Source organism: Symphalangus syndactylus, chromosome 10 (assembly GCF_028878055.3).
Source record: "Symphalangus syndactylus isolate Jambi chromosome 10, NHGRI_mSymSyn1-v2.1_pri, whole genome shotgun sequence".
Taxonomy (NCBI): domain Eukaryota; kingdom Metazoa; phylum Chordata; class Mammalia; order Primates; family Hylobatidae; genus Symphalangus; species Symphalangus syndactylus.
This window is the reverse complement of record NC_072432.2, coordinates 68,730,088-68,753,517: the sequence shown is the minus strand read 5'-3', so window position 1 is coordinate 68,753,517 and position 23,430 is coordinate 68,730,088. Positions and strand designations below refer to the sequence as shown.

Below are 23,430 nucleotides of genomic sequence, written 5' to 3'. Positions count from 1 at the left end.
CCAATATCATGATCATACCAAAACTTTACCTGTAACTCCTAATTATATTTATTCCTGATCACAATATTAATGCCAAATTAATTACCAGTGAATAACACCCTCTGTATTACTTTAGCATCTTCCATATATATTTTTGATTTTGAATTAACATCTGAGATAATTAGTGCTTTCCAACAGCTAAATTTATAGGCAGGAAGTTTCCACAATTGGATTCTTAACAAACTTTAACAGCCTCTTTCAGTGGTTTTTCACAACATTAAGACATTTTATCTTACCTTTTGTGGGATCTGGGCAAGGGCTGATGCAATTACATTGGCCCTTTCTTCTGACATGTTACTGACCATTGACCCCAGAGAAAACACCACAACACCATTTTCTCCAGAGCTTTGGACAAACTCTTCCATTTCCTGTGAAAAAAGAATGTGTTCCATCATAATAGATTATCAGCACAGCAAGCACTGTGGAAGAGTTGGTATAAAAACTAAAAAGAGAAAACCAACTATTATCAGGAATTATTGGAGTAAAGGATGTTTTTTCACTGATTCAGTTACTCAGTTTTTTTTTTGCAAGATGTATAATGTGAGATAGGTTGCCTCCGTTAAGGGTATTTGTGTAAATATGTGTGTGTATGCATGTTCGTGTGTGTGTGTGTGAAAGAAAGAAATGAAATAGAGCTATTACATAGTATTTGGGGAAGTACCAAAATTCTTCATTTATAGTATCATAATTACTAATATAGGCTCTTTAAAGTGGCATCACTTGGCTTTAATGCTATGTTGTTGTTCTGCTAAATCACATATGCTTATTTTTGGCAGGTTTTCTGTAGAATTATTTTAGTTGGAGTCATTAGTGGTTGACTTCTCTGACTACAAGCACTAAGGAAAAGTTCCTCACAGCTGGGATTATGTAAATCTACATTTACCTTACTCTATAATCTTTTACACTTCACTTACAGTTTGTCAGAGTTTTCCAGTCTTTTTTCAAAAAAGAAAAAAAACAGTAACTGTAAAAGGTGGTGGTTAAAAATCACTGACATTCTGGAGTCTGCTATTGTGGTTTGGAATTTCTATGAATAAATTCTAAGAGTCTCATTTATAATACAGAATTGTACAGTATATAGTTAAATAGTTGAATGATCGTATTTTTCAGGTTATTGTTTAGGTGGAGCACCTACTGCCATGAAATCACACTGTTAAATTGATGTGCTATTTATAACTGCATGTGAGGAGCTCTCATCATCACTTTGCTGTGTCTCAGAGGCAGCAGCACTTGCACCAGAATGCAAGAGACTGCCAGGCCTTTCTGCAGAGGAGATTTGGTCACCCTCTTGAGTAGCTCACTCACACTACATAAAAATCTTAGTGAAGATGTACTGGAATTTATTGAGAATCATCCTGACTTGTGTTCCCCAATGTATGCCAATTTTTAAAGTTAATTAACTTTAATTTCAGATATAATCATTAGGGTAAAACTTTCTGTGAAGTGTTCTTTACAAAACAAAGAAAAAAATTCCAAATGTTTATTTGCAGACCACATATGGCTGAGTATTTTTAAAAACATGAGTTTTAATCTTAAGACATTAGTGTTAATGATGTCACAGTCATTGTAGTACAAGTAATACATGGGATATCCAGGTATTATGTGTGATTGCAGTTACCTGTAGCTGCATTTGATGTAACTTATGTTCAGTGTTTTGTCTCAGTGGCTTGATGCTCAGAGCCTTCTTCATCCACCCAGTGTTAAATTAATATAACCGCTGTTTACACATTCATTATTGATGTGGACTAATTGCTTCCCATTCTGTGACGACTTAAAAAAATACTATTTATGTAAGGAATTTTATAAAAGTATTAAAAGTTCTAAAAAGAAAATAAGTGTTTTTTATAAAATTTCTGTCTAGAGATGTTATCATGGTAAACTATGTAGTTTTCATTACGGCATTTGTTCTATTTTTATAGCTCAATGTACACTTGTGACATTTATTTAGACAACTTTGTTCTTATTGTATATAGTTTTCCTCCTACAAAAAATGTGTCATCTTGTAATATTTATAATTTTCTATCTCACTTTACTTGTATTATAGCTGACTGTAATTGAATATTTTATTGATAAAGTTATAATGCTACAGTACGCATGTAAGTTTTTAATTATTCCTTCATTTAAGATGTTTGATTACTTGCAATGTTTATCTTATGAATATTTTCCATAAATATTAAACATGGATATCTTGATTTTCTTCTCTCTGTATGATTTCATGTAAATATATTATAAAATCAATGGCTATATGCATTTTTAACACTTGATACATTTGCCAAGTGTCCTTTTCTCTTAAAATATACATAAATTATCTGAGAATCTAATATTTAATTGAATAGAAAGAAACTTGGGTTTACCATTATTTTACATAATAAACAATTAGAAAATGGGTTTCACAACCATTGACTTGCATTCAAAGCTTTCTTCAAGTTAATAACAACAGCTAGTATTAGTAATTAACAACAGCTAGTATTAGTAATTATCACTATTGCACTACTAGTCATCCTTTTACTTGTCCTTCTACACCTCCTATTTTCTTCCCTCTCCTACTGGCACTATCAGTTTCTCTTAATGTGAGTGGGGAAACCTTTCAAGAGTAGGATAGGGTGGGACAGAATTTCCATTAGTCTCACCTCAGCTTTTGTCTTTTTAGAAAGTTACCATATAAAGCCCATACAATTCGCATTCAACATAGATATGAAATTTTAACCATGGAATAAAATATCAGTATCATGTTGCTGCTAATAAGGAGGTAGACAAAAATGATCTCTCAAGAGATTACATAATAATGTAATAAAGAATGTTTACTTTCTACCTATTTCTTAGAACTGTGATATCAATTTAAAATATATGAAGTTCTTATGTTTCTTCATAAAGAATATAATGTTCTATGATGACAGAATTCTTTTGTTATTGTAAACTGAGGGCACTATTCAGATACGAGTGTTAGAAATTATCTGGTATTTATTATACTTGCATTCTTCATTTCTTCTGTGCTTCTCTATCAGGCAGCTATGATGTTGAGACACAAGTTACCCTAGGAAGGTTTACTGGGTTGCTTGTCTTAAGGCAGAAAACACCTACTCTAATAGGGTATGTCTATGCTAAGATGTAAACTTCTGGAGTCTCAATGCAGAATGATGTAAATGTTTGAATAAAATCAAGTGAACACTGGGTCTTGCTTCAAACATTATTAGAATAACACATTTATATTGTTAAGGAATTATTTTCTTATAAGTTAGAATACTGGTGAAGATTCTTATCACTTATGGTAGAATTTTACAATTTCAGCTTGCTCATCTTACTGTCAGAACTGATATGTCTTCTTTTAATCAAGTCCACAAGGTAGCTGTGATATAGAAGACAGGTAGGACTTTGTTAGAGAATGCAATCTTGATATACTGAATAATTAGTTTCTATTAAACGAGGAATGATATCTCAAGTGACTTACACGTGTTAATTAGTAGTATCGTAATAACAAAAACAGCCATAATTGCAAAATTAACGACATTTCTGAATCACTAACTATATGCCAGAGACATTTTAAGTGTTTTAATTGTATTAACTTTTTTCCATACAACACAGTATGAAGTTAGTAGTATGACTGCAAAAGTAGGCATAATTATTTCTATCTACTTTCTAGTTCACTTTTCCATCATCTGCTACCTGAATTCATATAAAATTTTCTGAATGATCGGATCTTTCCAGTCTGGCCCTTCTGCAATTTAATCTATTGAACATCTTGAAATTTTTTTTAAATATAATCTCATCCCATATTTTCTTTTCTTAACTCTTTTTAGTAGTTCCTAAATGTGCTTAATAAATATTTCAGTTCCTAAGGAGTATCGGGCTCTTATCTTGCCTGTCAGCCTCATCTGATTCTTACTCAGTATCTCCCTTGCAAACTAAACTTTGAGTCTTGAGAACTGTCCTGAACACTTTACCCGCTTTTCTTTTTGTGTTTTTTTTTCTCCCTCATTCTTTCACCTATTCCTGCATGTTATTCAGCTCTCCTCTGAATTATTAATATCGGTGACTCCAGGATACTCTCTGTTATCTATACTGGAGGTTTCCTTAGCATTGGTTTTTCTCTGGAGATAATAGTTTTTACACAGTTTTTATTACTTGCATATATTCTATCTTTCAAAGTAGAATGTAATTTGTGTTGAGACAGAAACTGTGTCCAACACCCTTGCCTGTGGTGTGTGCTAATCTCTTTATAAATATTCTTTGAGTGAATGGCCAGTACCTTCTAATATGTTGCATAATCAAAACTTTAATTTACCAACCCTATTTGGAGTCTCTTTAGTGTGCCTCTTTATCTGTAATAATGATGAAATTCACAAACTTGTGATGGTATCAACATGTATGTGAGTTTTTAATTGGTATCTGCTTTACCTTCCCACTAGCCATCTTTCTTCCAGTATAAATCAAACACTTTGAATGAATATAGAACCATTTGCACTGAAAATGCAAAGCAGACAAAACAAACAGTAATAGTTTACCTTAGGTAGGGGTTTGGCAGGTTTGCAGTGGAGTCCTCCAACGAACTCAACATTTGGTAAGACTGGATGAGGAAATTGAAAATCCCAGTAGTTTCGAATAAGCCATATTTCAGCTTTTGCCATTGTCTGGAATAACGTTGTGGGTCTTCCTGATTTGAAAAAAGAAAAGAAAAGTAGGTGACACAAGATAATTAGGTAATCTTCCGAAAAAAGTTAGAATAATGTAGGCAAAAATGTAGGCAAAGTGTTTGTGCTTTGAAATATATATACATGTGTTCATATATAGGCATAGTTTAATTTTTATGTATTATATATTTTGCCCATGGGTATTTACAAGAAAGACAAAGTGGTGAGAGAATCATGAGGGAAAACTGCATCCTTTATGTCACATCAGTATATTCACAATCATAAATAAGCCAAGGAGAATTAATCTCTATTTCTTTATTTTTTAAGCCTTCATAGTAGCAGATACACATATAAGCCACTCTTGGAGCTCCATTATCAATGAATTCTACTCTACCCATAAAAACAATTTTCTTAGAAATAGTCCAATTTCCACAATTCATTTATCTAGTCCTTTTATCTTTGGATCTTCAAGTGAACTGTTGATTATTTTGAAATTATGGCTGAAATCTTTGTACCTACCACTGCTTTTGATTCATGCTAAGATCTTAACAATATTAGTTTGTAAGTAAATATATTTGCAAATTACAGCTAGAAAATTTTGAGAACTTATTAAAATAGAAGTTTGTGTTCAACCTTAATTTGGCTCATATTTTAAATAAAGATGCATAGTTTCAAAAAAACTACACAGTTACGACTTAATGTTCAAACTTCAACAAGATGATTGGCCTTAAAATGAATGGTTTCCAATCCTTTAGTGAAGGAGAATAGAAACATTGGAAACTTCAAATTATATGTATTGGTTTTTGATTCTGGAACGGAGACATTATTTCTCTCAACTGTAAAGGAAACCTCCTGGTAACATGGGTACATATTGCAATTACTAAATAAGGTGACTGAGGTATACAAGAAAAAACAATTTCTGCAATGTTAAGTAGATGGTTCTAGAAAAATGTGTAACTACTCAATCTACCAGTATGCATTCATCAAGTTGTTTCTTGATGAGTCTGACTTTTTTTAAGATAAAAAAATGTATAATAAAATAGATGTGTGATTGCTTAAAGAAATCTAACGTGCACTAATTTACAGGTTTATGACCTCCTGGAGTGTTCTGTATGGTTGATGGCCACAGGGTTTTAACTGATCCTATGATTTCCCTTTTCTATAGTGTTTGTGAGTTTGATAATCTTTTTCTTTCATTTGATAAATTCACTTACAAAAAGCCCCCACTAGCCTGACTTTATGGCTTTATACAAGCTCAGATTCAAAGGCACAGGAAAGTTAGATCTCCATGCTACCAACTGAAAAAATTACTTACCTAGAACTTTACTGTAAAATTGATCCCACTTCTTCGTATCCCATATTTGGAACCAAAAGTCAAAATAAACCACATAGATCATATTTTTTACTTTCTCCGTGAAAGTCATCTGATCACTTAATTCTGACATAACAACAGGCACATAGGAAGGAGGGAGCAGAAATCCTCCACCATGCTTTTCAATTGCGTAGCCAGGAGAGAAGCGGAGGCTGTAGACAAAGGGTATTTTAAGTAGCTCAGCCAGCAGCTCACCACAGGGGGAAATAGCATCTGCAAGAACAACATCAAATCTTGACTCCTGTAGTTTTTTCATAAGTTTCTTATTTGAAACCACATCTTGACAGAATTTTCTAATCATGTCACCATATGACCATATCATTTCTTGTACTTGTGAAAAATGTGGCCAAAATGTGTCTTTTGGAATGTCTGACCATCTCTTAATCAGTTGCGTGACGATATCCTCAAACTCAGTTTCAGTTAAAGATGTAGGACAAACTTCAAATTTAAGAGCAGATGGGTTGTTGGGATCAGGAAGAATGGAAGTTGAATATGCCAATACAGTCACCTCATGACCTCTCTGGACAAGCTCATCCAGGATTGTCTTTATATTCATCCAATGGCTGAATTCTGTGGGCCACACCAGCACCTTTCCACAACTCCCAGAGCTAAAGTAACAGCTCAGCTGTATCAGCAGAAGAGCTGAAGTCCATTTCATAGACATCCTGATGCAATGCAATGCTTGTTTCCCAGTTGCTGCTCCTTTCTGTCATTTCTCATGCTGACATCCAGTTTAAATCAGTCAAGAAGTTAAAATGTAACTTTTACACTTCAAAGTAAATACATTATATTAACAGTCTGAACATGTGGATAACAAGGAGACAAAAGGTAGAAGACCTGTTTACACAAGTGAGTTTATTTTCCTTTTCATATTTTTAAGTGCTATAATTCAGCTAATATCAGTGATCTTGTACGGACATGTCACCTGACTCATGTAATATGTTTTAGAATAGTGTCCATAAGAGTAGCAGTGAAAGGCTCACGTTCCTGCAGTCTCTTTGACACAGAACTAAAGATAAAATGACACAGAACTAAAGATAAAATGGCTAAAAATGGTTAAAAAACTTTTGTAAATTTGTTGAACTATAATTCAGATACCACACAAATTATCAATTATTGTGCAAAATTTAATGTTTCATAGTGTATTCAGAGAACTGTGCATCTTCAGAACGGTCAGTTTTGGAAAACTCTTATCTGGTAAAACTAAAGCCTGTACACTTTATCCTTTCACTCCTTACCCCTACTTTCTGCATTTGTCCTACCTTGGGCAAATGCTAATTGAATTTCTATCTCTATAGATCTGCCTATTCTAGACATTTGTTAATACATGGAATCATACAATTTGTGATCTTTTATGACTGGCTTATTTTACATAGCATAATATTTTAAAGATTCATTTATGATAGAACATTTATATGTTGATTGTTACTACCATCACGTATGATTTATAGAGTTTCAAGATGAAACTATCCCTGTAGACTTTGTTGAATTAATCAAGGATAAAGGGAGGGGAAGAAATAAAAGTAAACCAAGCCTACAGTACATTCACCAGACGTCTTTCGGTTGGCTTGCTCTCTGACTCACTTCCTCATAATTTTTTGGTTATTGTCTTATAATTATGCAGATACTGTTACCAGATTATAGCTCATTTTAACTGTTCTATAGATAATAACTTAAACATTTTGAAATGTTGTTTTCTCACCTTCAGGTCCAGCATACTGATGAAACTACTGACTCAGCTGGTCTGAAGGACCTCACTGATGCCAGCTAATCTGAAAGACTTCACTGATGCCTGCTGGTCTGAAGGTCCTCACAAAGAGCTGACTCACCAAAGAATGCAGTTTCCAAGTCCTGATGATTTTATCTCCATTATCCTGACTAATCTGTGACCCCAGTTTTTCAGTCCATCACTGTCTATTATCCCCTTAAAAACTCCAGCCCAGAACTCCTTAGGGAGGGAAGTTTGAGGGTCTCCAACTATCTTCTTGCTCTGTGCCCTGCAATTATTAAACTCTTTCTTTGCTGCAAAACATAATGTCTCAGTGTAATTGGTCTATTATTGTAGAGTGGGCATATGAACCTGTTGGCCCTATAACAAAGAATCCAGTGGAGGAAATAATGGCAAATATGGTGGAAATAGAAAGATAACTCAAATTAGAAGTGAAACTTGAAGATGTAACTACATTGCTACAATGTCGTGATAAAACAAATACATGAGGAGTTGCTTCTTATGGAAGAACAAAGAAAGTTGTTTCTTGAGATGGAATCTACTCCTGGTGAAGATTATGTAAACATTGTTGAAATGACAACAATGAATGTAGAATATGACTTAAACTTAGTTAATAAAGCAGCATTACACTTTCAGATGTATGGTTCCATTTTGAAAGAAGAACCGCTATGGGAAAATTCCTATCAAACAACAATGCATGTTAAACAGAAATATTTTGTGAAAAAGAAGGGTTAGTGGATGTGGCACATGCTGTTGTTTTCTTACTTTTAAGAAAGTGCCACAGCCACACCAACTACTAGCAGTCACTACGCTGATGAGTGAGCAGCCATCAACATTGACAAAAGAAAGACTCTCCACCAGCAAAAAATTTACAACTCACTGAAGGCTCAGATGAGTGTTACCACTTTTTAGCAATGAAGTGTTTTTAATTAAGGCATGTACTTTTTTTGAACTTAATACTACTGCAGAATTAATGGACTTCAGCATTGTGAAAACATAACTTTCCTGTGCCAGAGAAACCAAAGCAAATGGTGTAACTCACTTTATTGCATGTTTTGCTTTATTGGAGTAGTCTGGTATCAAATCTTCAACGTCTCAGAAGTATGTCTTCTATTAGCAAAATCACTTAACATGAGATATACTCTTGAAAATTATTGTAAGTGGGGGAGTGGCCAAGATGGCCAACTACAACTAGAAGCAGCTAATATGCATGGCTCTCATGCAGAGAAACAAATGGAGCGAGTAAATACAGCACCTTCAACTGAAACATCGAGGTACTTGCACTGGGACTAATCAAGGAAGCAACTGATCCACAGAAAATGGAGAAAAACAAGGCAGCGGTGAATCCATCTGATCCTGGGCTTATTTATTTATTTTTTGGTTGGTTGGTAGGTTATTTACTACTGCCTCCATTTCAGAATTGTTATTGGTCTCATCTTATTATCGGTTCATCCTTGGGAGGGTGTATGTGTAAAGGAATTTATCCACTTCTTTTAGATTTTCTATTTTATTTGCATAGAGGTGTTTATAATATTCTCTGATGGTGGTTTGTATTTCTATGGAGTCAGTGATGATATCTCCTTTATCATTATTATTGTGTCTATTTGATTCTTCTCTCTTTTCATCTTTATTAGTCTAGACAGCTATCTATTTTATTTTATTTTTTTCAAGAAACAGCTCCTGGATTTGTTGATTTTTTGAATAATTTTTCATGTCGCTATCTTCTTCAGCACCACTCTGATCTTGGGTATTTCTTGTCTTCTGCTAGCTTTGGAGTTTGTTTGCACTTGGTTCTCCAGATCTTTTAGTTGTGATGTTTGAAGCAATTTGAGGACTTTCGAGCTATTTGATGTGGGGATTTAGTTCTCTAAATTTCCCTCTTAGCAATGTTTTAGCTGCATCCCAGAGATTCTGCTACATTGTCTTTGTGTTCTCATTGATTTGGAATAATTTCTTGATTTCCACCTTAATTTCATTACTTACCCAGCAGTCATTCAAGAGCAGGTTGTTCAATTTCCCTGTAGTTGTGGGGTTTTAAGTGAGATTCTTAATCTTGAGTTCTGATTTGATTGTGCTGTGGTCTGAGACACTGCTTATTATAATTTCACTTATTTTGCATTTTCTGAGGAGTGTTTTACTTCCAATTCTGTGATTAATTTTAAAGTAACTGCCATGTGGTGCCAAGAATAATGTATATTCTATTGTTTCCGGGTGGAGAATTATATCTGTCAAGTCCACTTTATCCAGAGCTGAGTTCAAGTACTGAACAGTGTTGTTAATTTTCTTTTTCGATGATCTGTCTAATATTGACAGTGGGGTGTTAAAATCCCCCACTATTGTTGTGTGGGAATCTAAGTCTCTTTGTAAGCCTCTAAGAACTTGCTTCATGAGTCTGGGTGCTTCTGTACTGGGTGCATATATATTTAGGATAGTTAGCTCTTCTTGTTGAATTGAACCCTTTACCATTATGTTATGGCCTTCTTTATCTTCCTTGATCTTTTTGGTTTAAATTCTGTTTTGTCGGAAACTAGGATAGCAAGACTTGCTTTTTTCTGCTTTCTATTTGCTTGGTAATTTTTCCTCCCTTCTTTTATTTTGAGCCTATGTGTGTCTTTGCACATGAGATGGATCTCTTGCGTACAGCAAGCTGATGGGTCCTGACTGTTTATCCAGTTTGCCATTCTATATTTTTAATTGTGGCATGTAGCTCATTTACATTAATGTTGTTATAATCCCATTACTGAGTGTATACCCAAAGAATATAAATTATTTTATTTTAAATATACATGCACACATATGTTCATTGCTGCACTATTCACAATAGCAAAGAGATAGAATCAACCCAAATGCCCATCAGTGATAGACTGGATAAAGAAAATGTGGTACATATATGCTGTGGAATACTATGAAGACGTAAACAGGAATGAGATCATGCACTTTGCAGGGACATGGATGCAGCTAGAAGACATTACCCTCAGCAAACTAACTCAGAAACAGAAAACCAAATACCATATGTTTTCACTTATAAGTGGGAACTGAACAATGAGAACACATAGACACACGGAGGTGAACAACACACCTGGGGCCTGTTGGGGTAGGGAAGGGAGAGCAACCAGATAAATAGCTAATGCATGCTGGGCTTAATACCTCAGTGATGGGTTGATAGCTGCAGCAAACCACCATGGCACATATTTACCTATGTAACAAACATGCACATCCTGGACATGTGTCCTGGAACTTAAAATAAAACAAATACAATGAACAACAAGAAAAATAAATTCTTAATAAGTGACATCTGAACTAAGAAAGGGAAAGAAAGAAAGAAAAAGAAAGAAAGAAAGAAAGAAAGAAAGAAAGAAAGAAAGAGGAAGAAAGAAAGAAAGAAAAGAAAGGAAGAAAGAAAGAAAGAAAGAAAGAAAGAAAGAAAGAAAGAAAGAAAGAAAGAAAGAAAAAAGAAAGAGGAAGGAAGGAAGGAAGGAAGGAAGGAAGGAAGGAAGGAAGGAAGGAAGAAAGGAAGAAAGGAAGGAAGGGGAAGGGAAGGGAAAAAAAAGGAACGAAGGAAGGAAAGAAGGAAGGAAGGAAGAAAGAGAGAGAGAGAAAGAAAGGAAGACAGACAAGTCAGGATGATGGGCCACCCAGGAGCAATGCAGAGCCAAGTGAACCTCCCTGACCCAGGGAAGTGATGAGTGAATGTGCAACCCCAGGTAACATGCTTCTCTCACAGATCTCTGCAACACCCAGGTCACGAAATCCCCTCATGAACCCACTCCACCAGGGCCTTAAGTGTGACACACAGAGCTAATGGAGTCTAGGCAGAGTAGCAGCTCAGGCATGTGTAGAGACCTAAGAGTTTTAGATACCCCAGCTTTCTGGGCTTCCTAGCAAAAGTAGCTGTAGCTCCGGCAAAGTGGGAGGTTAGTAATCAGTACATACTCCTAGCATAGAGGCCAAATTCAGAAGGCCAAGCAGTGACAGTCTGCAGGCACCACCTTCACAGCACATCACAGGATAAGACCCACTGGCTTGGAATTCCAGACAGCCATGGTAGTAGTGTCGTGCTTACCCTGGATGAAGCCGGGGGTTGGGTGCAGAGGGGAAGTGAGCAAGGCGGGCTGCGATTTTTGCTGTTTTGACAACTTAGCTGTTTTGCCTTTTGAGCTTTGAAGAGTCCAAATGGACTAGAGTGGGTGGAGAGAATCCCTTAGCTGTTGCAAATCTACTCTACCTAAACTTGACCAGACTGCTTCTTTAAGCAGGTTCCGGATCCTGTTCCTCCCTGTTGGGCAAGACCTCCAAACAGGGGCTTCTAGCCACCCTACCCAGTGCTCTCCCACCAATAGAGATTTGAAAACACCCTGCGAGAGAGCTCCCAGGAGTTGTGGGCTGCCATCTTTGCTGTTTGGGTGACTTAGCAATTCCAGCTTGGAGGCTTTGAAGAGTCCAAGATGACTGGGGTGAAAGTGTTGGCCCAGCACAGCAAAGCAGTCCTACAAAAATATGTGACCAGACTGCTTTTTAAAGTGGGTCCCTGACCCTGTTCCTCAGCACTGGGTGGAGTCTCCCAACTGGGATTTTTGGGTACTGCCACTGGTGTTCCTCAGCTGACAGAGTTTTCAGCTCTCCCTAGTACAGAGCTTCCAAGGGAAGGGGCAGGCTACCATCTATGCTGTTTGGGCAACCTAACCATTCCTGCCTTTGAGGTTTGGAGGTTCCAAGGTGACCAGGGGCTGATGCGTACCCCCAGCACAGCACAGCTGCTCTATGAACATGTGGTCAGATCACTTTTTGAAGCAGGACTCTGATCCGGCTCCTTCTGCCTGTGTTAGAACTCCCAACTGGGATTTCCAGACACCTTCTGGAGGTGGGTTTGGGCCAGCAACAGGTCTGTACCTCCCAGTACAGAGTCATTAGAAAAAAGAGCAGGCTGCCATCTTTGCTGTTTCTCAGACTTCAGGATGATACTTTCAGGTACTGGAAAATCTGAGGCAACTAGAGACTGGAGCGGGTCCCCAGCATACTGCAGCAGCCCTACAGAAAAGTGGCCAGATTGTAATGTGGGTGCCTGTTCCCATATCTCCTCACCGGGCAGATCTCCCAAGCCTGGGACTCTAGGCACCCCCTGCCAGAACTATTGAGCTAGTAGCAACTTGGAAACTCCCTGGACATGGCCTCCAGGGGCACCTGAAATCCTCTGTGCCACAGCCTCTGCAGTCGAACTTACCTTGCTACCCTCAGACTACCAAAGGAGCAAAGACCGTAAATGCCATATCCACATCTCCAACAATCTCCAGTAGATTCAAGAAAAGGAGGCCAGTTTATCTCCCATGGATTCCACACATCACACTGCTAGTCACCAAATGGGGAACCCTAGGCTTAGGCCCCCAGAACAGTGTCTCCATCTTGGGATGATTGCATTGAGTGATTGCTGACCAGCATTTCTCTGGTATGGATCCTTCAGGAGACAAGCAAAGTGGTGGAGCAGTAAGCCAGCTGATGTAGAACCCAGAATGGTTGGTGTAGAAGCATCTGTAGCAAAGTATGGCCATCAAAGGCCATCTCTCTAGGCTCAATTTGCTCACATAATAGACTTTAGCCCTAGGGGAATTGTCCGACCTGGTCTTTGCAGGGCAATTCTGCACATCAGATGAGGTTGGTCTGACTGGAGCACTCTTTGGACTTCTGCCCTCTTCTAGGGCCCCAGCCTGGCCATGACTACTTACAGGGTAGACTTTGGTGTCCTAAGGGCCCACACCATAGCTTCTGCAACAGAGGACTGTGCCTGACTGGGGAGCTCCAGTGAGGTGGCCCCTGTAGCCATGCAGCTGTCTGCATGTTCTCTCTCAATACTGCAGCTTTCTCTCAGCCCACAACAACTCCCCATGCCACTGTACTGGTGCAAGTCTACATGAATGAGTTTTGCTTTGCTTGCCCCACCAGCACAAAGGAGTGCAGTACACCCTCCCACCGCACCCCTCACCCTGCCGGCAGCCTTTGCAGATGTAGCCTTGGCGGGCACAGAGCCAGAAAGCCCTGCCCCTGCCAATGCCCCACGCTTGTGCTAAAGCTGCACAGAGAACAGGAAATCCTCCCATACAAGGAGTGATCACTCTTGCTTGTGGGGCACAGAGAAGAGACCCAGAATGGTGCTGCCCAGTAAACCCACCCTAGTCCAACATCACCTCCACTGTAACAGCACACAGTCTCCAGCAGGGGCTTTCCATTCCCCCTCCAGTTGCCTTGCTTCAGCCTTCGTGATGAGCAACCACCGTGAGGCAGACACCTCTGCATTCACTAGCACTCTGCTGCACCTCAGTCATCTCAGCTTAGGAGGCTCAAAACGTTGAGGAGTCAGAGAATAAAGTTGAGACCCAATAGAAGTCCACTGGAGTTAAAGCACGTGGTCCAGGAGTTGGAAGCAGAACATTGCCCCCCAAAAAATCTTCCAGAAACAAAGACAGTTGGCTGAATTCACGTTATATCACAATGAACTCTCAAGGTAATTAAATAAGATAAAAGAAAAAAAACTAGCAAAGGTCAGCAACCTCAAAAATTTAAGATAGGCCCACAAAGATAAAAAATTATTGCAAGAATGCTGAAAACTCAAAAAGCCACAGTGCCTTCTCTCATCCAAATGACCACATCACCTCTCCAGCAAGGGTTCAGAAGCAGGCTGAGGCTAAGATGGCTGACATGACAGAAGTAAAATTCAGAATATAGATAGAAATGCTGTTCACTAAGCTAAACAAGTACATTGTAACCCAAGAGCAGAAAGCTAAAAATGATAATAAATTGTGATAGGAGCAAATATAGTACAAAGAACTCTACTTTACAAAGTAACCAGCATAAAGAAGAATGTAACCAACCTGATAGAGCTGGAAATGATACCACATGAATTTCATAATGAAATCACAAGTATTAATAGCAGAATAGACTAAGCAAAGAAAATAATCTCAGAGCTTGAAGACTGGCTTTCTGAATTAAGTTAGGCAGACAGAAATAGAAAAAGAAAGAATTAAAAAGATTGAACAAAATCTCCAAAAAATATGAGATTTTGTAAAGAGACTAAATGTACAACTAACTGGCATACCTGAAAGATATGGGGACACTGGAATCAACCTGGAAACCATATTTCAGGTATCAGCCCTGAAAACTTCCCCTACCTAGATAGAGAGGCCAACATTCAAATTCGGAAAATGCAGAGAACCCCAGGAAGATACTCCATGAGAAGATTATCATCAATACACAAAATTATGAGATTCTTCTTGGTAGAAATGGAAAAAAACAAATGTTACAGGAAGATAGTGAGAAAGGCCAGGTGGCCTACACAGGGAAGCCCATAAAACTAACAGTGTACCTCTCAGCTGAAACCCTACAAGCCAGAAGAGATTGGGGGCCATATTCAACATATGGCCAAACTAAGCTTTATAAGGAAAGGAAAAATAAGATATTTTTTAGACAAGCAAAGGCTGATGGAATTTGTTACCACCACACCTGCCTTACAAAAGCTTCTTAAGGGAGCACTAAATATAGAAGGAAAAAAAAAAAAGAAACATTTCCAGCCATTACAAAAGCACACTGAAGTACACATACCAGTGACACTATAAATCAACCACATACACAAGTCTACAAAATAACCAGCTAACATCAAGATAGCAGGATCAAATCCACACATATCAATATTAACCTTAAATGTATATGGGCTAAATGCCCTAATCAAAAAATACAGAGTCATAAGCTGGTTAAAGAACCAAGACCATTTGGTATGCTGTATTTAAGAAACCAATCTCACCTGCAATGGCATGCATAGGCTCAAAATAAATGAATGGAGAAAAATCTACCAAGCAGATAGGAAACAGAAAAAACATACGTTTCTATCCTGCTTTCTGACAAAACAGAATTTAAACAAAGACCAAAAAAGACAGAGAAGAACGCTGCATAATGGTAAAGAGTTTAATTCAACAAGAAGATCTAATTATCCTAAATATAAATGCACCCAACAGAGGAGCATCCAGATTCACAAAGCAAGTTCTTAGAGATCTGCAAACAGACTTAGACTCCCACACAATAATAGTGGGACACTTTAATACCCCAGTGGTAATATTAAACATATCATCTAGATAGAAAATAAGCAAACATTTAGGACATGAACTCAGCACTAGATCAAATAAACCTGATAGATATCTAAAGAACTCTCCATCACAAAGAGAATAATATATTAAATGTATACATTTATAAATTATACAATTAAAAAATGTATACATTTTTCTCATTGCCACAGGACTCTTTCTCTTTAATTGATTACACAATCTGAAGTGAAATACTCTTTAGCAAACACAAAAAATTGAAAGTATAACAAAGAATCTCTTGGACTACAGTCCAATCAACTTAGAAATCAAGACTAAGAAATTTACTACAAACCATACAATTAGACTGGATGACTTTTGGGCAAATGACTGCTCCTGAATGACTCTTCAATGACTTGTGGGCAAATAAGGAAATTAAGACAGAAATCAAGAAGATCTTTGAAACTAATGAGAACAAAGATATAACATACCAAAATATCTGGGATAAACCCAGGCAGTATTAAGAGGAAAATGTATAGGACTAAATGCCCTCATCAGAAAGCTAGAAAAATCTCAAGTCAACAACATGAAAATCACAACTAAAAGAACAAGGCAGGGCAGGCGCGGTGGCTCACGCCTGTAATCCCAGCACTTTGTGAGGCCAAGGCGGGCAGATCACGAAGTCAGGTGATTGAGACCAGCCTAGCTAACACGGTGAAGCCCCAACTCTACTACAAATACAAAAAATTAGCAGGGCGTGGTGACTGGCACTTGTAGTCCCAGCTACTCCAGAGGCTGAGGCAGGATAATGGCGTGAACCTGGGAGGCGGAGCTTGCAATGAGCCCAGATCACCCCACTGCCCTCCAGCCTTGGTGACCTAGCGAGACTCCATCTCAAAAAAAAAAAAAAGATACCCAAGAGCAAAAAAATTCCAAAGCTAGCAGAAGACAAGAAATAACGAAAATCAGAGGTGAACTGAAAGAGATACAGACACAATAAAAACATTCAAAAGAACAATGAATCAAGAATTTTTTTTGAAAAAAATTAATAAAATAGATACACTTCTAGCTGGAATAATAAAGAAAAAAGAGAGAAGATTCAAATAAACACAATCAGAAATGACAAGGAGAAGATTAGCACAGACTTGACAGAAATAAAAACAATCATCAGAGAATATTATGAACATCTCTATGCACAAGAACTACAAAATGTAAAAGAAATGGTTCTTGGAATTCTACACCCTCCCAAGACTAAACCCAGAAGAGATTGAATTGCTGAACAGACCAAAAACAAGTTCTAAAATTGAGGCTGTAATAAATAGCCTACCACCCAAACAAAGCCTGGGACCAGATAGATTCACAGCTAAATGGTGCCAGACATAAAAAGAAGACCTGGTATTATTTCTACTGAAATTATTTCAAAGAATTGTGGAAAAGGGACTCCTCCCTAAGTCATTTTATGAGGCCAGCATCATCCTAGCACCAAAACCTGGCAGAGATATAACAAAAAATGAAAACTTCAAGCCAATATCCTTGGTAAACCTCGATGCAAATATCCTCAACAACACACTGGTAAGCTGAATTCAGCAGCATATCAAAAAGCTTACCCACCATGATCAAGTAGGCATTATTCCCAGGATGCAAAGTTGGCTCAGCCTATGGAAATAAATAAATGTGACTGTTTGTATAAACAGAACTAAATACAAAAACTACGTGATTTTCTCAATAGATGCAGAAGAGGCCTTCAATAAAATTCGGCATTCATTTATGTTAAAAACTCTTTATGAACTAGGTATTGAAGGAACATACCTCAAAATAAAGAGAGACATCTATGACAAACACACAGTTGACATCATACCGAATGGGCAAAAGCTGGAGAGATTTCCCCTGAAAACTTGCACAAGACAAGGATGCCCTCTCACCACTCCTAATCAACATAGTATTGGAAGTTCTGGTCAGGGCCATCAGGCGAGTGAAAGAAATAAAGTGTATTCAAATAGAAAGAGAGGAAATCAAATTGTCTTTATTTGCAGATGACATAATCCTATATCTAGAAAACTCCATCATCTCGTGCCAAAAGCTTCTTAAGGTGATAATTTCAGTGAAGTCTCAGGATGAAAATTCAATGTGCAGAAATCTCTAGTATTTCTATACACTAGCAAGAGCCAAGCCAAGATCCAAATGAGAAACAAACTCTCATTTGCAGTTGCCACAAAAAGAATAAAATACCAAGGAACACAAATAGGTGAAAGATCTCCAAAATAACCAAACAAACAAAAAACAGACAAACAAAAAACTACTGCCGAAAGAAATTAGAGATGACACAAACAAATGGAAAAACATTACATGCACATGAATAGGAGAGGCAATATTGTTCAGATGGCCATACTGTACAAAGCCATATGTAGAAGACTAAAACTGGATCCCCTCCTTACAACATATACAAAAATCAACTCAAGATGGATTAAAGACTTAAGTGCAAAACCCAAAACTATAAAAACCCTGGAAGACAAACTATGCAGTAGCATTCAGAACATAGACATGGGCAAATATTTCATGATGAAACTCCAAAAGCAATTACAATAAAAGCAAAAATTGACAAATGACATCTAACTAAACTAAAGAACTTTTGCACAGCAAAAGAAAATATCAATAGATTAAACAAACAACCTACAGAGTGGAAGACTTTTTCTGTAAACTATGCATCTGGCTAAAATCTAACATTCATCATCTATATGAGACTTAAACAAATTTATTAGAAAAAAATTAAAAAGAGGGCAAAGGATATAAACAGACACTTTTCATCCAGCAATCATTTGAAAAAATAGCTGAGCATCACTGATTATTAGACAAATGCAAATTAAAAACACAATGAGACCCACACCAGTTAGAATGGATATTATCAAAAAAATAATAAATAAATAAAAAAACAGATGTTGGAGAGATTGGGAAGAAAAATAAACACTATATACTTTGGGGAGTATAAATTAATTCAATCATCATGGAAGACAGTGTGGTGATTCCTCAAAGGCCTAAAGACAGAAATACCATTTGACTCACCAATCCCATTACTAAGTATATAGCCAAAGAAATGTAAATAATTCTATCATAAAGAAACATGTGAGCTAAGATGGCCGAATAGGAACAGCTCCAGTCCACAGCTCCCAGCATGAGCAACACAGAAGATGGGTGATTTCTGCATTTCCGTTTGAGGTACCGGGTTCATCTCACTAGGGAGTGCCAAACAGTGGGTGCAGGAGAGTTGGTGCAGCGCACTGTGCGTGAGCCGAAGCAGGGCAAGGCATTGCCTCACTCAGGAAGTGCAAGGGGTCAGGGAGTTCCCTTTCCTAGTCAAAGAAAGGGGTAACAGATGGCACATGGAAAATCGGGTCAGTCCCACTCTAATACTGCGCTTTTCCAATGAGCTTGGAAAACAGCACACCAGGAGATTGTGTCCCGCACCTGGCTCGGAGGGCCCTATGCCCACGGAGTCTCACTGATTGCTAGCACAGCAGTCTGAGATCAAACTGCAAGGCGGCAGCCAGGCTGAGGGAGGGGCGCCCACCATTGCCCAGGCTTGCTTAGGTAAACAAAGCAGCCAAGAAGCTGGAACTCGGTGGAGCCCACCACAGCTCAAGGAGGCCTGCCTGCCTCTGTAGGCTCCACCTCTGGGGGCAGGGCACAGACAAACAAAAAGTCAGCAGGAATCTCTGCAGACTTAAATGTCCCTGTCTGACAGCTTTGAAGAGAGTAGTGGTTCTCCCAGCAAGCAGCTGGAGATCTGAGAACGGACAGACTGCCTCCTAAAGTGGGTCCCTGACCATCAAACAGCCTAACTGGGATGCACCCCCCAGTAGGGACAGAATGACACCTCACTCGGCCAGGTACTCCTCTGAGAAAAAACTTCCAGAGGAACTATCAGACAGCTGAATTTGTGGTCTCATGAAAATCCGCTGTTCTGCAGCCACCGTTGCTGACACCCAGCCAAACAGGGTCTGGAGTGGACCTCTAGCAAACTCCAACAGACCTGCAGCTGAGGGTCCTGTCTGGTAGAAGGAAAACTAGCAAACAGAAAGGACATCGACACCAAAAAACCATCTGTACATCACCATCATCAAAGACCAAAAGTAGATAAAACCACAAAGGTGGGGAACAAAGAGAGCAGAAAACCTGGAAACTCTAAAAAGCAGAGCACCTCTCCCCCTCCAAAGGAATGCAGTTCCTCACCAGCAAGGGAACAAAGCTGGGTGGAGAATGACTTTGACGAGTTGAGAGAAGAAGGCTTCAGACAATGAAACTACTCCGAGCTATGGGAGGAAATTCAAAACAATAGCAAAGAAGTTAAAAACTTTGAAAAACAATTAGATGAATGGATAACTAGAATAAACAATGAAGAGAGGGGCTTAAAGGAGCTGATGGAGCTGAAAGCCAAATTTCAAGAACTACACAAAGATTGCAGAAGCCCCGGTAGCTGATGAGATCAATTGGAAGAAAGGGTATCAGTGACAGAAGATGAAATGAATGAAATGAAGCGAGAAGGGAGGTTAGAGAAAAAAGAATAAAAAGAAACCAACAAAGACACCAAGAAATTTGGGACTATGTGAAAAGACCAAACCTACATCTGATTGGTGTACCTGAAAATGACGGGGAGAATGGAACCAAGTTTGAAAACACTCTGCAAGGTATTAAGCAGCAGAACTTCCCCAATCTAGCAAGGCAGGCCAACATTCAGATTCAGGAAATACAGAGAATGCCACAAAGATACTCCTCGAGAAGAGCAACTCCAAGACGCATAATTGTCAGATTGACCAAAGTTGAAATGAAGGAAAAAATGTTAAGGGCAGCCAGAGAGAAAGGTCGGGTTACCCTCAAAGGGAAGCCCATCAGACTAACAGCTGATCTCTCAGCAGAAACTCTACAAGCCAGAAGAGAGTGGGGGCCGATATTCAACATTTTTGTAGAAAAGAATTTTCAACCCAGAATTTCATATCCAGCCAAACTAAACTTCATTACTGAAGGAGAAATAAAATACTTTACAGACAAGCAAATGCTGAGTGATTTTGTCACCACCAGGCCTGCCCTAAAAGAGCTCCTGAAGGAAGCACTAAACATGGAAAGGAACAACCGGTACCAGCCACTGCAAAAACATGCCAAATTGTAAAGACCATCGAGGCTAGGAAGAAACTGCATCAACTAATGAGCAAAATAACCAACTAACATCATAATGACAGGATCAAATTCACACATAACAATATTAACTTTAAATGTAAATGGGCTAAATTCTCCAATTAAAAGACACAGACTGGCAAATTGGATAAGGATTCAAGACCCATCAGTGTGCTGTATTCAGGAAACCCATCTCATGTGCAGAGACACACACAGACTCAAAATAAAGGGATGGAGGAAGATCTATCAAGCAAATGGAAAACAAAAAAAGGCAGGGGTTGCAATCCTAGTCTCTGATAAAAGAGACTTTAAACCAACAAAGATCAAAAGAGACAAAGAAGGCCATTACATAATGGTAAAGGGATCAATTCAACAAGAAGAGCTAACTATCCTAAATATATATGCACCCAACACAGGAGCACTCAGATTCATAAAGCAAGTCCTGAGTGACCTACAAAGGGACTTAAACTCCCACACAATCATAATGGGAGATTTTAACACCCCACTGTCAACATTAGACAGATCAACAAGACAGAAAGTTAACAAGGATATCCAGGAATTGAACTCAGCTCTGCACAAAGTGGACCTAATAGACATCTACAGAACTCTCCACCTCAAATCAACACAATATACATTTTTTTCAGCACCACACCACACCTATTCCACAATTGACCACATAGTTGGAAGTAAAGCTCTCCTCAGCAAATGTAAAAGAAGAGAAATTATAATAAACTGTCTCTCAGATCACAGTGCAATCAAACTAGAACTCAGAATAAAGAAACTCACTCAAAACTGCTCAACTACATGGAAACTGAACAACCTGCTCCTGAATGACTACTGGGTACATAATGAAATGAAGGTAGAAATAAAAATGTTATTTGAAACCAACGAGAACAAAGACACAACATACCAGAATCTCTGGGACACATTCAAAGCAGTGTGTAGAGGGAAATTTATAGCACTAAATGCCCACAAGAGAAAGCAGGAAAGATCCAAAATTGACACCCTAACATCACAATTAAAAGAACAAGAAAAGCAACAGCAAATACATTCAAAAGCCAGCAGAAGGCAAGAAATAACTAAAATCAGAGCAGAACTGAAGGAAAAAGAGACACAAAAAAACCTTCAAAAAGTTAATGAATCCAGGAGCTGGTTTTTTGAAAAGATCAACAAAATTGATAGATCGCTAGCAAGACTAATAAAGAAGAAAAGAGAGAAGAATCAAATTGATGCAATAAAAAATGAAAAAGGGGATATCACCACCAATCCCACAGAAATACAATCTACCATCAGAGAATACTACAAACACCTCTATGCAAATAAACTAGAAAATCTAGAAGAAATGGATAAATTCCTCGACAAATACACCCTCCCAAGACTAAACCAGGAAGAAGTTGAATCTCCAAATAGACCAATAACAGGCTCTGAAATTGTGGCAATAATCCATAGCTTACTAACCAAAAAGAGTCCAGGACCTGATGGATTCACAGCCGAATTCTACCAGAGGTACAAGGAGGAACTGGTACCATTCCTTCTGAAACTCTTCCAATCAATAGAAAAAGAGGGAATCCTCCCTAACACATTTTATGAGGCGAGCATCGTCCTGATACCAAACCCTGGCAGAGACACAACCAACAAAGAGAATTTCAGACCAATATCCTTGATGAACATTGATGCAAAAATCCTCAATAAAATACTGGCAAACCGAATCCAGCAGCACATCAAAAAGCTTAGCCAACATGATCAAGTGGGATTCATCCCTGGGATGCAAGGCTGGTTCAACATACGCAAATCAATAAATGTAATCCAGCATATAAACAGAACCAAAGACAAAAACCACATGATTATCTCAATAGATGCAGAAAAGGCCTTTGACAAAATTCAACAACACTTCATGCTAAAAACTCTCAATAAATTAGGTATTGATGGGACATATCTCAAAATAATAAGATCTATCTATGACAAACCCACAGCCAATATCATACTGAATGGGCAAAAACTGGAAGCATTCCCTTTGAAAACTGGCACAAGACAGAGATGTCCTCTCTCACCACTCCTATTCAACATAGTGCTGGAAGTTCTGGACAGGGCAATCAGGCAGGAGAAAGAAATAAAGGGTATTCAATTAGGAAAAGAGGAAGTCAAATTGTCCCTGTTTGCAGATGACATGATTGTATATCTAGAAAACCCCATTGTCTCAGCCCAAAATCTCCTTAAGCTGATTAGCAACTTCAGCAAAGTCTCAGGATACAAAATCAATGTACAAAAATCACAAGCATTCTTGTACACCAATCACAGACAAACAGAGAGCCAAATCATGAGTGAACTCCCATTCACAATTGCTTCAAAGAGAATAAAATACCTAGGAATCCAACTTACAAGGGATGTGAAGGACCTCTTGAAGGAGAACTACAAACCACTGCTCAATGAAAT

General features: G+C 38.2%; 1 protein-coding gene across 6 annotated transcripts in view; it reads right to left on the bottom strand.

Annotated features, from left to right (window-relative positions):
- Positions 1-23,430, bottom strand: part of LOC129491740 (UDP-glucuronosyltransferase 2B19) — a 50,655-nt gene that overhangs the window by 7,713 nt on the left and 19,512 nt on the right. For 2 of the 6 annotated variants that reach the window (XM_055296243.2, XM_055296248.2), the window contains exons 1-3: positions 5,983-6,703; positions 4,542-4,690; positions 276-407 (exon numbers count right to left, since the gene is read on the bottom strand). In XM_055296243.2, the coding sequence (XP_055152218.2) occupies positions 276-407; positions 4,542-4,690; positions 5,983-6,703 (1,002 nt within the window). Of the gene's footprint in view, positions 1-275; positions 408-4,541; positions 4,691-5,978; positions 6,704-23,430 lie in introns of those variants that run through there. The other 4 variants (XM_055296246.2, XM_055296247.2, XM_055296245.2 and 1 more) reach the window with 4 other exon arrangements.